This window comes from Cricetulus griseus (assembly GCF_003668045.3).
Source record: "Cricetulus griseus strain 17A/GY chromosome 1 unlocalized genomic scaffold, alternate assembly CriGri-PICRH-1.0 chr1_0, whole genome shotgun sequence".
NCBI classification, from domain to species: Eukaryota; Metazoa; Chordata; class Mammalia; order Rodentia; family Cricetidae; genus Cricetulus; species Cricetulus griseus.
This window is the reverse complement of record NW_023276806.1, coordinates 56774496-56787435: the sequence shown is the minus strand read 5'-3', so window position 1 is coordinate 56787435 and position 12940 is coordinate 56774496. Positions and strand designations below refer to the sequence as shown.

The following is a 12940-nucleotide window of genomic DNA, read 5'->3' as shown; positions in this document are numbered from 1 at the left end:
GACGGAGCGCTGTGATTGGGCGGCGTGGCCAAGAGGAAGCGGGTACCTTTGCTGTCAGAAAGCTGAAGCTAGTCATCCCGTCTTCTGGAGACCCACTCCCTTCGGCCTCCGCCTCTGGCAGTCGTTGTGTGCAGATGTCACCTGCCTGCCTTGTGCGACGGAGCTGAGCTGCCGGCCGCCGCCCGGATGGGCCCGCCCGAGCGCGGTGAGAAGCGGGCAAAGCCGGGAGGGGAGGGCGGGCACGGCCGGGTGCGGCGGCTGGGAGGAATCGGGCTGGCGTGTCAAGTCGGCCCCGGCTTTAGGGCTCGCCCCCAGGGCAGGTTTGGGTGTGGAGCTCTGAAGCGCTCGTCTCCGGATGCTGGGACGCGCGATGTGGCTGGCGGTACTGCCAGTGGCAGCTCAAGTCAAGTCTAGCCCGCCCTGTAGATTGCGCCCGCTGTGGGCAGACGCCGAGCCCAGGATGCTGAGTTGTCCAGGGACCCCGCAGTCCCTGGAGTGACATTGGCCTGGCTTTGTGTTTCCGCTCTTAGGCCACTTGAGGGGAAAGTGACCCTGGGCTGGCCCGTCCTTGATTGCAGACTGAGTGAGACTGAGCCTCTCTGTTAACAAGAGGGAATTCCTTCTCTCTTTTAGCTTCTGCCCTCTTCTATCCTTGGGCTGTCTAGAAGTTTTAGAATGAGCTCTGATGTCTGTAGCTGTCTGTATAGAACTGGAGCAGGCATATAACTATAAAAAGAAGTATCTCCTGCATCGCTTATTGAGCAAGCCCTCTGCAGCCAGCCTAGAAATTACACAGGTAGACAAGTGTAGTTGACAGGTAGATTTTGTTTTCCTGATTATTTTTTTAGGAGTTTACCAGGTATAGTTTTCTTCATATTTTAAAACATGTTCAGCTCATCTATATTTTAAAAAAATGTTTTAGTGGAGACACATACATCGTCGTTGTAGCAGCATAGGTGCTTTTGAAACAAGAATACATTTGTTGTGAGTTGGATGAATGAGAAGGCAAGAAATTGTCTCGATAGATTTATTTCAAGCAGGGCAGAGCATTTGGATAGGTGCATATGTTCCTTACCTCCTATAGATGTTGTGCAGTATCTTGTTAGACATGGAAAAATGTGGAAAATATTTGGTGGAAAAATAGTGTTTAGAATCTTTCAGACCTGTCCAACCTTTAGACATTGCCAGTTGATGTTGTCATCTTTAATCATGGGATCAAAGCCAGGCTTGGTTCATAATTTTAATCCCAGCACTCAGAAGACAGCCTAGTCTAGATATAGGGCACTAAGATAGCACGTTTCCCAGCTTCGAGACAGGTTCTCACTATGTAGCCCTGAATGTCCTGAACTCTCTGTAGACTAGGCTGTCCTTGAATTCACAGAGCCCCTGCCTCTGCCTACCAAGTACTTGGATTAAAGGTGTGCACCTCCAGGACAGGCTAAAATAGCATATCTTAATCTTACATATTTTCTTATTCACTACTTAGATAAGCTTACATTTTTATCTAAGCTTCAGATTGCTCACTGTTTGAAGACTTGCAAACTGAAGCATTCTTGGCCTGTGTAATGCCTATGTGACACTGCTAATTCACCATTGGAGCATACAAACACTTTGAGTGTTTTTGAATGATGATGTTAAAATTTGCCTGGGACGATGGAGGAAGCTTAGAAATCTTTGTTGTTGTTGTTGTTGTTGTAATGTGCTTATTGTTACTATATTTGAGCATTGACACTTTTTCATCTACAAAGCTTTCTATTTGCATAAAATAACTCTTCAAGTATAATTGATTTGGCACATGGATGGGTGTGGTATGTAATTCATCCTTATATATCATGAACTTTTAAATATTGAAATACAAAGCCATAAAAAATAATAAACCTGAAATCAATCAAAAGCAACAAACAAGCTGCTTAGTTATTAGAGTCAGATGCCTGGTGCAACTCTATGTTCTTTCCAGACCTGTCTCATCTGTATGAACAATTAACAGGCAGCTTGTCATCTTAGAGATTTTCACTTTCCTTTTTGAAATCATACCATCCTTTTTAATTTAATTTTTTGAGACAAGATTTCTCTACATAGTTCTGGCTGTCCTGGAACTATCTGTGTATGCCAGACTGGCCTCAAACTCACAGAGCTCCACCTGCCTCTGCCTTCTAAGTGTTGGGATTAAAGGGGAGGGCCACCATTCCTAGCTTGATTCCATTCTTACTTGTTTTAAATTAGGTTTTGAAGCTGGGTGTTGGTGGCACACACCTTTAATCCCAGTACTCAGGAGGCAAAGGCAGGCTGATCTCTGTGAGTTTGAGGCCAGCCTGGTCTACAAGAGCCTGTTCCAGGACAGGATCCAAAGCTACACAGAGAAACCCTGTCTAGAAAGAAAAAAAAAAAAAGAAAGAAAGTTAAGTTTTGAGATGGTGATCCAAAGTATTCTTGTCTAATACTGCCCAATCCTGAACAGTAAAATCTGGTCTTCCTGGGCAATTCAAATTTTTCTATAAATCATTATTTAGAAGTTTTTTTTTTTTTTAAGCTAACAAAGATGGGATATAGGGGGCAAATAAGCTACAAAGAACTGTTTGTAGTGTACTCTGACTATGAAGAATATTTAGTAACTTCTCTTTGTTTGTGAGTCCTTGCTCTTAAACTAATATAGAAAGAATTTGGCCTGATATGTAGATGTGATCTATTCTGGAATCCAACAACTTTTCAATTTGAGAGTATGCCTCAGGACTCAGGAGCCTGCTTACTAAACTGTAGTGTTTGCTTGCAAGCTTGCTTAAAGTCCAGAACTGACCGATTGACTTCCAGTAGGAAATAGTTTCTCTTTAATATTAGCCATTCTGGCTAAGGTTATAGATTACTGTAGTCACCTCTTTGTCTGTCCTGTCCCCACTTATCATCATGTCTCATCTTGTTTTCAACCTGTCCCTAGAATTCTTCATCTAAGTCTGGAAATCCTTTCAGATGTATGTATATCTGTGCTTGTATGAGCTCTTACATACACATTATATGGGCTGTGCAGGTTTTTCTCGTGTTATTGTCAAAGGGACCTGTGACCTCAGTCTTTTAGGAGCTCCTGGCCTTTGGGGTTTAGGTTTCTGCCATCTTTGGATTTGCTGCTCCTCTTATTTTCTCACATAGGGCTGGTGGGGGGTTGGGGGGTGACACAGGCATGACCATAAGTTTATGTTGGGGGCAGATGAGAGTTAAATCTCCCTTTAATGAGAAAAACTAGTTTCTCTGTGGAGTGGAAATGGAGCTGCAAAAGAATTCAACCATACTTTACTAGGACACTTTCCAGAAAATGTTATTAACTCACAGATAGTTCCTACAGTCAGCTGTGAGCATTAGTTATCACTTGTTTAACACTCATCTTGTGGATCACAATGGCTCCAGTAGCTGGAGAGATCCAACAAACGGTGTGGACTGGGTATGGATTAGATGTATGGGAGAGCTACCAGAGTACACAGCAAAGACAATGGTAGGATTTCAAGGAGGAAATGGTCAGCTGAAGTTTCTGTTGACCTTGAAATCAGAGCTTTAATCATTGTTGAGCTGAAGGAAAACTGCAAGAGGTTGAGTAAATGGAAGAGGAAGAAGCAGAACTCTGAAATAAATACTCAAAAGTGAAGTGGTGACTGGAGCATTGTCTCACTCTTCCAGCCTTGCTGCTCAAATGTGAGGACTGAGTTTGGATCCCCAGCACCTGTGTAAATAGTTATGTTGTACACCTAGAATTTCAGCTCTGGAATGAGAAGACAGGAGAATCCTTGAAGTAGTTTTGTGGCTGAATCACTGACCTTTAGGCTCAATCAGTGAGAGACCATGTCTCAAAAAGTAAGTTGAATGAGCAATTGAGGAAGGTGCCTGCTGTTGACCTCTAACCTCCTTTCACATGCTTACTTACATATGTCCATGTATACATACATCATACACACTCACACAACATGAACAAGTGAGCCAGGCCTAGTGGCACAGACCTGAAGTCCCAGCTACTCAGAACGCTAAGACAGAAGGCTCTGGTTTCAAGGCTTACATGAGCTAGAGTGAGCAAGGCAAGGCTGGGCAATTTAGGATGCTCCATCTCAAAATAAAGAATAAAAAGAGGGCTGGAGATATAGCTTGGTGGTAGTGTTTGCTTAGCATGCCTGAGTCCCTAGGTTCAACCCCAGTACCACCAAACAGGGGAAAAGTGAGGAGACGTTTCGATGGTCTGAAGAAGAAATGAAGGAGGAAGGATTTTCAAAAATGGGAGGATTGGAAAAGGAGAGAGGAAGCTGTTAAGGGAGAATTGATGTTATTCTTGTGAAGGGTAACTGGTAAAGTTGGCTAGCTTAAGCATGCAGAATATGCCCTGACATCACTCTGAAATTGGAAAAGTGCATGAAAATGGACTTGGAACTGGGGAGAAGTCAGTGGTTTGAGCAGCAGGAAGAGAAGAGAGCAAAAGGAGTAGCATGGACCAGGACCAGCATGCCCTCGGTATGGCCTCAGCATCCACATGGTAGTTACAGATAGATCCTTGGGCTGGTACTGTGCCTCTTGAGTTTGAAACAAGAGTCTTAGTACCTGCTGTATGGGAGTGTTATAAGAATTAGAGAGCATATTTATAACATGTCCTCTGTATCTGTCACATTCACTGGGAACCCAGTAATGTCCCAAACATTCATGTATAGCTCTCAGAATTACTTTCACCTCCGTGTAAAACTCTCCTGCTGCTTTTGGTCTTACTGCCACCTTCCAAAGGGGACAATCTCTGCTTCTCTTGTCTTAATTTGCTATCTCCCCTGCCTCCCATTTGTCATAGCACATTTATCACACTGATTCTGTGATTTTGTGTTTGTGTGATTTTGTGGCTTTGTCTCTTCCACTAGACATTCAGTATCCAACATTCTTGAATGAATGAATGCCTTGAACATAATAGAGTAAGAAACGTTTATTTTCTCACAGATTTTACAGGTCAGGAATTCAAAAGTAGCATTGCTGCATTGTTACGTGGTTCAGGATCTCTCATGAGGTTGCAGTGGAAACACCACCTGTGGCTGGAGTAGTTTTAAAGCCAGCTAAGGCCAGAGGGTCCACACTTCCACAGTGGTTTAAAAGCCTGTGCATGGTGTCATGTCCCGCGCGCTGTATGTTCTCGCCGGCAAGAAATACACGCAGGACACTCGGATCCTTCTGCAGACAAGCTTTAATGCATCTTGAGAGTTGGGAGAGCATAAGCTTACCAGAGCGGAGACTCTGAACCAAGAATCCCATTCCTTAATAAAGGCTGGCAAGCCGCCTGGGACGTGTTACCCTATGAATGGCTTCAGCTCCTCAGGCCAAATGAGCCACGGGATAGGCAGAGATCAAAGGAATGGAGATTACCCAGCGCCTGTGAAGTAATTTACATTTTGGTGTCTTCAGGCACCATTATTGTAATGGAGAATGCAGGAAATGGCTCCCTACAGTGTCAGCTTTTGACAGAGACCCTCCGTTCCTCCTCCAGCTGGAGGCTAACAGCTTCAGAGCACAATTAGAGAGATAGCAAGGCATGGCCACAGTGCCTTTTCTAACTATCTTTGGAAGAAGCCACACCATCACATCACATGTCATACTTAGTCCTATCTTCTTGGTTACATAGTTTAGCTCTGAGTAGTGCAGGAAGAAACTGCACAGGATGAGTGCCAGAAGGTGAATGTCATAGAAGGACATTGCAAAGATTCTCTATGCAGCTGCTGTTCAGAATCACTTGGAGTGATGGTGTGAGAGAGTAAAGCAGTAGTGTTGATGATGTGGGACATGCAGTGATGTGAGAGAGTCAAGCAGCCAGTGGAGGAACATGCAGTCCAGGTTGCTGACTGTGCAGCTTCTTTCCCCTAGTGGCATAGGAACAGATGTTGGGTTATTTGGGGATTAACAGGACATGGCCAGAGAAATCATGACATCAAGATCTGTAAGACTGTAACTTAGTTCAGCACCCAACATTTAGCTTGCATAGTGATTTGACAGTGAGTACTTTTGAATCTTTGCTGCATGTAGAAATGTGACTTCATCTTGACAATGGTTCCACTGGCCCTGAAGACATTTTAAGAGGTAATCCACTGTGCCTTGCTTTGAGTCAGGTGCTCTACTGTGTGGGTTTGGCACAGTTTGTTGCGTTAGTCTTCACAATATGCCTAGAGTTAATCACCACTGCTTAGATAGAAACTCTGGCTTTGCCCCAAGGATCACAGCTCTCAGATTGTGAGTCAGGGATCCGAACTTAGGCCTTGACACACAGGAGCTCATGACTTGCATTGTGCCATCTTGCAGTGTTGCACTGTGTAATTGAGTGTGGACATAATCACCTGACAATAGTTAAGCTAGGTTCAAAGTTATGCACAGAATATGATTTTACCTCTATCACAGGAAAACAAAGGAGAACTACAACAAATTTGAGGGTTTTTTTTCATTTAACTTTTTGTTGAATTTCAAATGTTCTAGAAGCAGGTGTTAGAGTCAGAAATAGAAGTTAAAGAAACAATTTCATCCTGAAAGTTGGCATTCAAGTTTGCAATCTAGAAATTGTTTATGTGTTCCATGAATTTTCTCTCTTACTCTTTCTTTCTTTCCTTCTTTCTTTCTTCCTTCCTTTCCTTCTCCCTTCTCCCTTTGTCCTTCCTTCCCTCTCTTTTAGCTTATGGCTAAGAACATTGAGCATGAATTAGCATGTTTTTTGCAATCAAGAATTTCTATAGACAGTCATTGCATTGAGTGAATGGCATTTGTCCTCTGTTCAGTTTGCCTAGAGCAGGTCTAAGTACTTGTAAACATGTAGCAAAGTTATGCTTGCCTCTAGGTTCAAAGGCCAGTTGTGAACTAAGTACAATATCTAGAAAAAAAAACAATTTTAAAGAAGTATGTAGTATAAATATTGAACAGTAATACAAATTATCCTAGTATAATCTACAAGTTCTTTTTTTTTAACTACTATCTGAATGACCTCACTTCCTACCTAACAATGTGTGTAGAAGATTAGCATATTCTGATGGATCCATGCTTCTATTTTGTATTTGTGTCTCTTGCCAAGAAACACCAATAAATTAGTTTTGGAAGAGCATGTGTGTTCTCTTTGAGTGTAACAATAAATGTTGGTATCATGTCAAAAAGCTTTTTAAAAACTAGTTCCAGATTGACTTTCTTCTCTCTTCATCTGTCTGCTCACTTCTTGAACCCACTTAAATCTTGGTCCCTTGGTAGCATTCTGATCTGGCAGTCCTTCTGAAGCACTCCCTGAATACCCTCTTCTGTTGGCCTCCCACTCCCACCTTTCATGGGCGTCCTTCCTTTCTTACCAACCTTCTCTCTCCCATATGGTCTCTCTTAGTATACATTTTGCTGTAGGACTTAGACCTGGGAGTTCTTTCTTTCCGTTTGCAGTTGCTCTGCAGGCAATCTTATCTAGTTCCTGTAACTTTCAACACTGCATGTGCTGAGACTTCTAGATCTATTAGCTGAACCTCTCTGCTCTGAGCTCTATCTTCAAGCATCCAATTGTCAGTTTGACAATAAAAACATGGCTAGGTAATGAGCATTTTGGATCAGCACATTCAAAAAGCCATATATGGGAGGGGGAAATCCATTGTTTTTCCTTCACCTCACAGCTTACTCCAATCTTGCTTTTCTATAAATAGCATTACTATCCTACTCAGTTGCTCAAGCAAGGAATCAAGCCATTGTCTGAATTGTGTATTTCTTTACCTTCTGTATTCCTAGGAACGTCCTTTGGTTCTACCTGTCAATTATATCTCGTCTGACATTTCTCATGGCCACTATCTCCTAAATTCCTGCCTGTATTTTCTACTGCTACCCTTGCTCTCCCTAGCTAGAGTTGTCCTTTTAAGCATTGTATTTAGTTATAATGGTCAGACCTTCTAGTGGCTTCCCTCATCTTTAGAGTAGGAAATAAAGATTTTAGAATGGTTTACAACTGCATAAGCTGAACTTGCTCTGCACCAGCCTCACCATCTAATTCATTACTTATTAATGAATTCGATTATCCAGCCAGAGTGACTTCCTGGCTCTTCCTGCAGCTCACTCCATCTTGCCCTTTGGTCTTTGCCCTGGCTGTTTCCCACCTGTCTTGCCTTTTCGGTTTAACTTGCTCATGTGTCACCTTTTCTCTGTAATGCAGTCTAGTTACACTGTTATCATCACCCTTCTTCTCTGTGGACACATGGGCTCCCTAAGGTAGAAATGCACTGTTAACCAGTGTTCCCAGGACCTAGAACTATAAGGGCTAAGAGACCTGCTTCAGCCCCTACCCAGGGTTCCAAAGGTGAAATGCTTCTCAGGAGTAAAGGAGGGAGTAAAAGATTTCTATAGTAACTTCACACACAATGTCAGGGACATGCTCTTTATTTCATATGCTCTTTATTGTTCTGTTTCTACTCTAATAATCTTCTTTTACTTCTAACTTCTCCATGCTTCTTTTAGCTCTTCTGTTCTAAGAACTCTTCTCCTTAAGGAGCTTTGAAGTGATATGTTTTTCTTATTGGTCAAAACACATTCCTAGAGGAAGCTATAAGCTGAGCCATTTACCATGACAACACAAAGGTCCAAGGCCATAGGAGCAAAACCATGACAGACAGGGGAGGGCACAGTGCCCAGTGGCAACTTTAAGACCCAAGTCTATTGTTAGTAGACTGGCAGGTGAAGAATTAGCATGCTTTTCTTAGTGACCTTGGTACACATCTGTGACTCTGACCTCGTGCAAGCTGTAAAGTTTTCTTTTTTACAAAAAGCCTTTAGTCTAGTTTGAACTTGCTCTGGGGTGAAAGTGTTTAGTAGACTGAGCAAGAGAACAAGGTAGGCTATTAAGAGTTAACACCTGCTGTATCTCTTATGGTTCCTGATATAGTATAGTATCTAACATACATCCTGTGCTTACAAAGGTAGAGTGGATGAATGAGTCAATAGCTTACTGAAACAGCTATAGGATTCAGTGGTGAGTTGAGCATCCCTTTCTCTGGTGGAATTTTCCATGACTTAGGTCCAGCTGTAGATGCTGTATGCCTTCCTATAACCTTCTTCTTCCAACTTTTATACAACCAGCTGTCTACCACGTGCAGTCCCACATACCTATCTTGTATGTTGTTACATCCTGTTCATTTTTCCTCTGCATGTTACTTCTTTTTATGTGCATGTGTATGTGTGGTCTGTGCATATGAATGCAGGTACCAGAAGAGGGCATCATATACCCTAGAGCTGGAGTTATAGGATCTTGTAAGCTTCCCAACATGAGAGCTAAGAACCAAACTCAGATCCTCTTCAAGAGCACTATATACTCATAATTGCTGAGCCATCTTTCTTGTTCTTATGTTGCCTCTTAAATCCAAGCCTCATCTACCTTCTTTGGTCCTTAGCTGAAAACTTTATTAGCTCTTACTACTTAAATATAGTGACTTCCTTATCTCATTCAGTTTTACTAACATATCCACATTATTATCAAATGGAATTCTTTAATTTATACATATTTTTATCAATTTATATCTTATATCACAGAGCATTTTATTTTCTTATTTTGCACTAGTGGATTCTCAGAGAGTATTGAATGAATGAATGAATGAATGAATGAATGAATGAATGGTCCTTTCTGAAAAATAGAACTAGTGGGGTTTGTGATGATTTTGATCACAGAGGCTGCAATTATTGAACAGAATTTATGCTTTTATAATCCCCCTTATTCCCATTTTTAAGGAGTTTTTGTTGTTGTTGTTGTCCTTGTTTTAATGAGCCATTACAGTTACTGTGGACACATAGTAACTCTTGGCTCATTCAATTTCACAGCAGAGCTTGCTATGTTGGCTTAGTAGAATTAAAGTAATATGTATGTGTAATATTTGTGCTTTTGGTTTAAAATGATTCCTTTTTCTTTTTTTAAGCTAAAGTCTCCAGGGATTGTTGACTTGCTGAGGAATTTGAGACACAAGCTGAAGTTCCCATTCCATGGATCCCTTGGGTGCACCTTCCCAGTTTGTGGATGTGGACACCCTGCTAAGCTGGGGTGACTCATATAAAGATGAATTAAACTCCCACGACAGCACAGCTGAGACATTCCAGGAGGACACCATCAGATCACCTTTTCTTTATAATCGGGACATTAATGGAAAAGTGGTTCTTTGGTAACCTTTTCATTGTATCTTACTGTGTATAAATCCTCATTATTTTCCTCTAGGGTTCTTTTTATTCAAGTCCTAGCATTATTGAAATACTGCTTTTACACATACAGCCTTATTGGGATATAATTATCATACAGTAAACTGTACAGATTTAAAATGAACAGCTTAAATGTTACCGTATGTGTGCAACCATGAAGTCCTCTCCAAACCCACAGTTAAGACAGTGATAGTCCCTTCATCTTCAGAATTAATCTTGTTGTTTTGCCTGTTTTGGACATTTCATATACATGAAACTTTCACTGTAAAATATGTGAGACATTTGGACTTAGTATAATGTTTTCAGTGTAGTACAAAGTACTACTTTTCTTTTTGTATGGCTCAATCGTACTCCGTGTATACACACTAAGAGCACACTTCTCAGCTCACTAGTTGATGGACAGTTAAGTTGTTTATATTCTTGTAGCTATTATGACTGATACTATTTGTAAACTTTTTAAACTAACTACTTTCAGTTGTGTAAGCATTGTGTTATAATGAAGGAAATATAGCAAGGGGCAAATGTATGGCATGATGGCTTTGTGAATTCTGGAGCTGGAGCGGTTACAATAAAGTTCTAAGATGCCAGATTAATTTGAGTCAGGCATTTTCTCCTGTTTCTGCTTTTCTGCTATTGCTTGACTTGTTAATTAGCAAAGCTGATATTGCAGAAATAGAAGGTTTTGGAAAAATTTGAACTAGGCCAGTTCTCTCCCTTCTCTTTCCCACAACTTCTTTTTCTCTGTTGGTCCCTCAGGAAAGGAGATGTGGCATTACTGAACTGTACAGCCATTGTGAACACCAGCAATGAAAGTCTCACAGATAAGAATCCCGTGTCAGAAAGTATCTTCATGCTTGCGGGGCCAGACTTGAAGGAGGACCTACAGAAACTTAAAGGTGACTGGGCGCTGTTAGGCATGCTATTGTTAGGGGATACTCTGATGTCTTCTACCATGAAGAAGTCTGTTGGGTGTTTTTGGAGAAAAGGATGCATAGAAAGCTGATTTTTCTGTCGTGGAAACCAGTGGCCTTTACAATCCCCAGAGTGCATGAAAAGCTGAGCTCTAAGATTTCACTAGCAGGGCAACTCATCAGTCATAGATGCTGAATTTTAAAATGACAGGCTTGCTCTCTGGTTTTATATCAACTTGATACAAGCTAGAGTTATCTAAGAGGGAACCTCAATTAAGAAAATGCCTTCATAAAATTGGCTGCAGTCAAGTCTATATGGCATTTTCTTAATTAGTGATTGTGATGGGAGTGCCCAGCCCAGCATGGGTGGGGCTACCCTGGGCTGATGGTCCTGGTTTCTTTAAGAAAGCAGGCTGAGCCACCCATGAGGAGCAAGCCAGTAAGCAGAGGCCATGGTGTACTAGAAGGGTTGAAAAAAACCTTTAATCAAACTTTAACAAGATGTCATAAAAAAAAAACATAGGGAAATTACAAGGATCTTTAAGAAAATACTGAAAAGTTCTTTGGTAATGGTAACAGAAAAGCTAGTCTGGAAAAACCCCATATGGGGTATGCATGCACATGCATGCTCAGATGAGACTTAAAAATATAGAGAGTGGAAAAGCTAACAAGATTTTACACACAATATATCACTCTTAAATTTAATGTTTACCTATAAAAAACAAAACCCAGCATTTAACAGACTACTTGTCAGTTTGTTAGTGCTTACCTGGGGTTCGTTTGTAACTCTGCCCTGTACCAGGTGTGTAATTGGAGACTGTGGTGTCACTGCTCAGTCCCAGTCTTCTCATCTCTCAAGTCAACATGGTCATGGCAATCCTACCTCAGTTCTTGGCACATTGCAAAAATTTAGTAAATATTTTTGATGGAAAAAAGTATCACACAAACCAACTGGTATAGTGGACATCAAGTCTGTTGCTGCAGGCACTGCTAATAAACTAATACACAGACCAAATGGCATGGTGGACTTCAGGTATGATAGGAGAAATCAGGGCTGTTGCTTCTGATGCTATCAGTTAGTTTTCAGTTGTCTTTTTGAAGGATCAGTGCCAACCTGAAGAGGTTGTCAGTGGCTGCTGAAGGTCTGAACATGTGACACTGTCCCCTTTTCTCATTTTGACTAAATTAGTTAAGGATTACAGGCTATGACTTACCAGCCTTATGATAGAAAACTAGGGGCAGATATCACTGGCTGGAAATAAAGCCAAAAAACCAAAAATTGATGGATATTAATATTATAGCTTTCAGTAAATTTAGAATGCTAGACAGGGTCAGGCCAGGGGACTGGTTTGGCAGTCTTTCTTGCACATATGAAGCCCTTACTGTCAGTAGAATAACATGTCTTCCATTCTGTCTTTTTATTCAGAAAACCTTAGAGTTAACGCATCCCTCTTCCTTGCCCTTCCCATCCTTCCACCCTTCTGTCATCAGGTCCTAAATTTATTGTGGCTCTGTTTCTCTTCATTTACCACTTCTCCCTCCATGCCATCTGGTCTCCCTACATTTGTTCTTTGTAAAATCCATTTTCTACATACTAACTGGCATTTAAATAGCAAACTATGAACCCCTTTTTACTGCTCCCCAACTTCAAACCACTTAGTAATCTCCCAGAATCCTTACGCTAGTCTCCAGTACCTGGAGCTCTCACTCCTTTGTCTGCAGTCTCATCCTACACTGGCTTTTGCCTGCAAAACTCAGCACCTGAACCCAGAAGATGTCTGCTCACCACTTGCTCTCTGAAAGGTTTGTCTCTGGTTTGCCTTTTGGTCGCCCTTCCTCTCTGCTGT

The 12940-nt window shown here is 41.5% G+C and overlaps 1 protein-coding gene across 3 annotated transcripts in view; it reads left to right on the top strand.

Moving 5' to 3' along the window:
* Positions 1–12: 12 nt before the first annotated feature.
* Gdap2 (ganglioside induced differentiation associated protein 2) overlaps positions 13–12940 on the top strand; it is a 50256-nt gene continuing 37328 nt past the window's right edge. Inside the window, exons 1-3 of one of the 3 annotated variants that reach the window (XM_027393785.2) lie at positions 13–205; positions 9909–10148; positions 10939–11078. In XM_027393785.2, coding sequence (XP_027249586.1) covers positions 9973–10148; positions 10939–11078 — 316 coding nt within the window. In that variant the 5' untranslated portion in view covers positions 13–205; positions 9909–9972. Of the gene's footprint in view, positions 206–9908; positions 10149–10938; positions 11079–12940 lie in introns of those variants that run through there. The other 2 variants (XM_027393787.1, XM_027393786.1) reach the window with 2 other exon arrangements.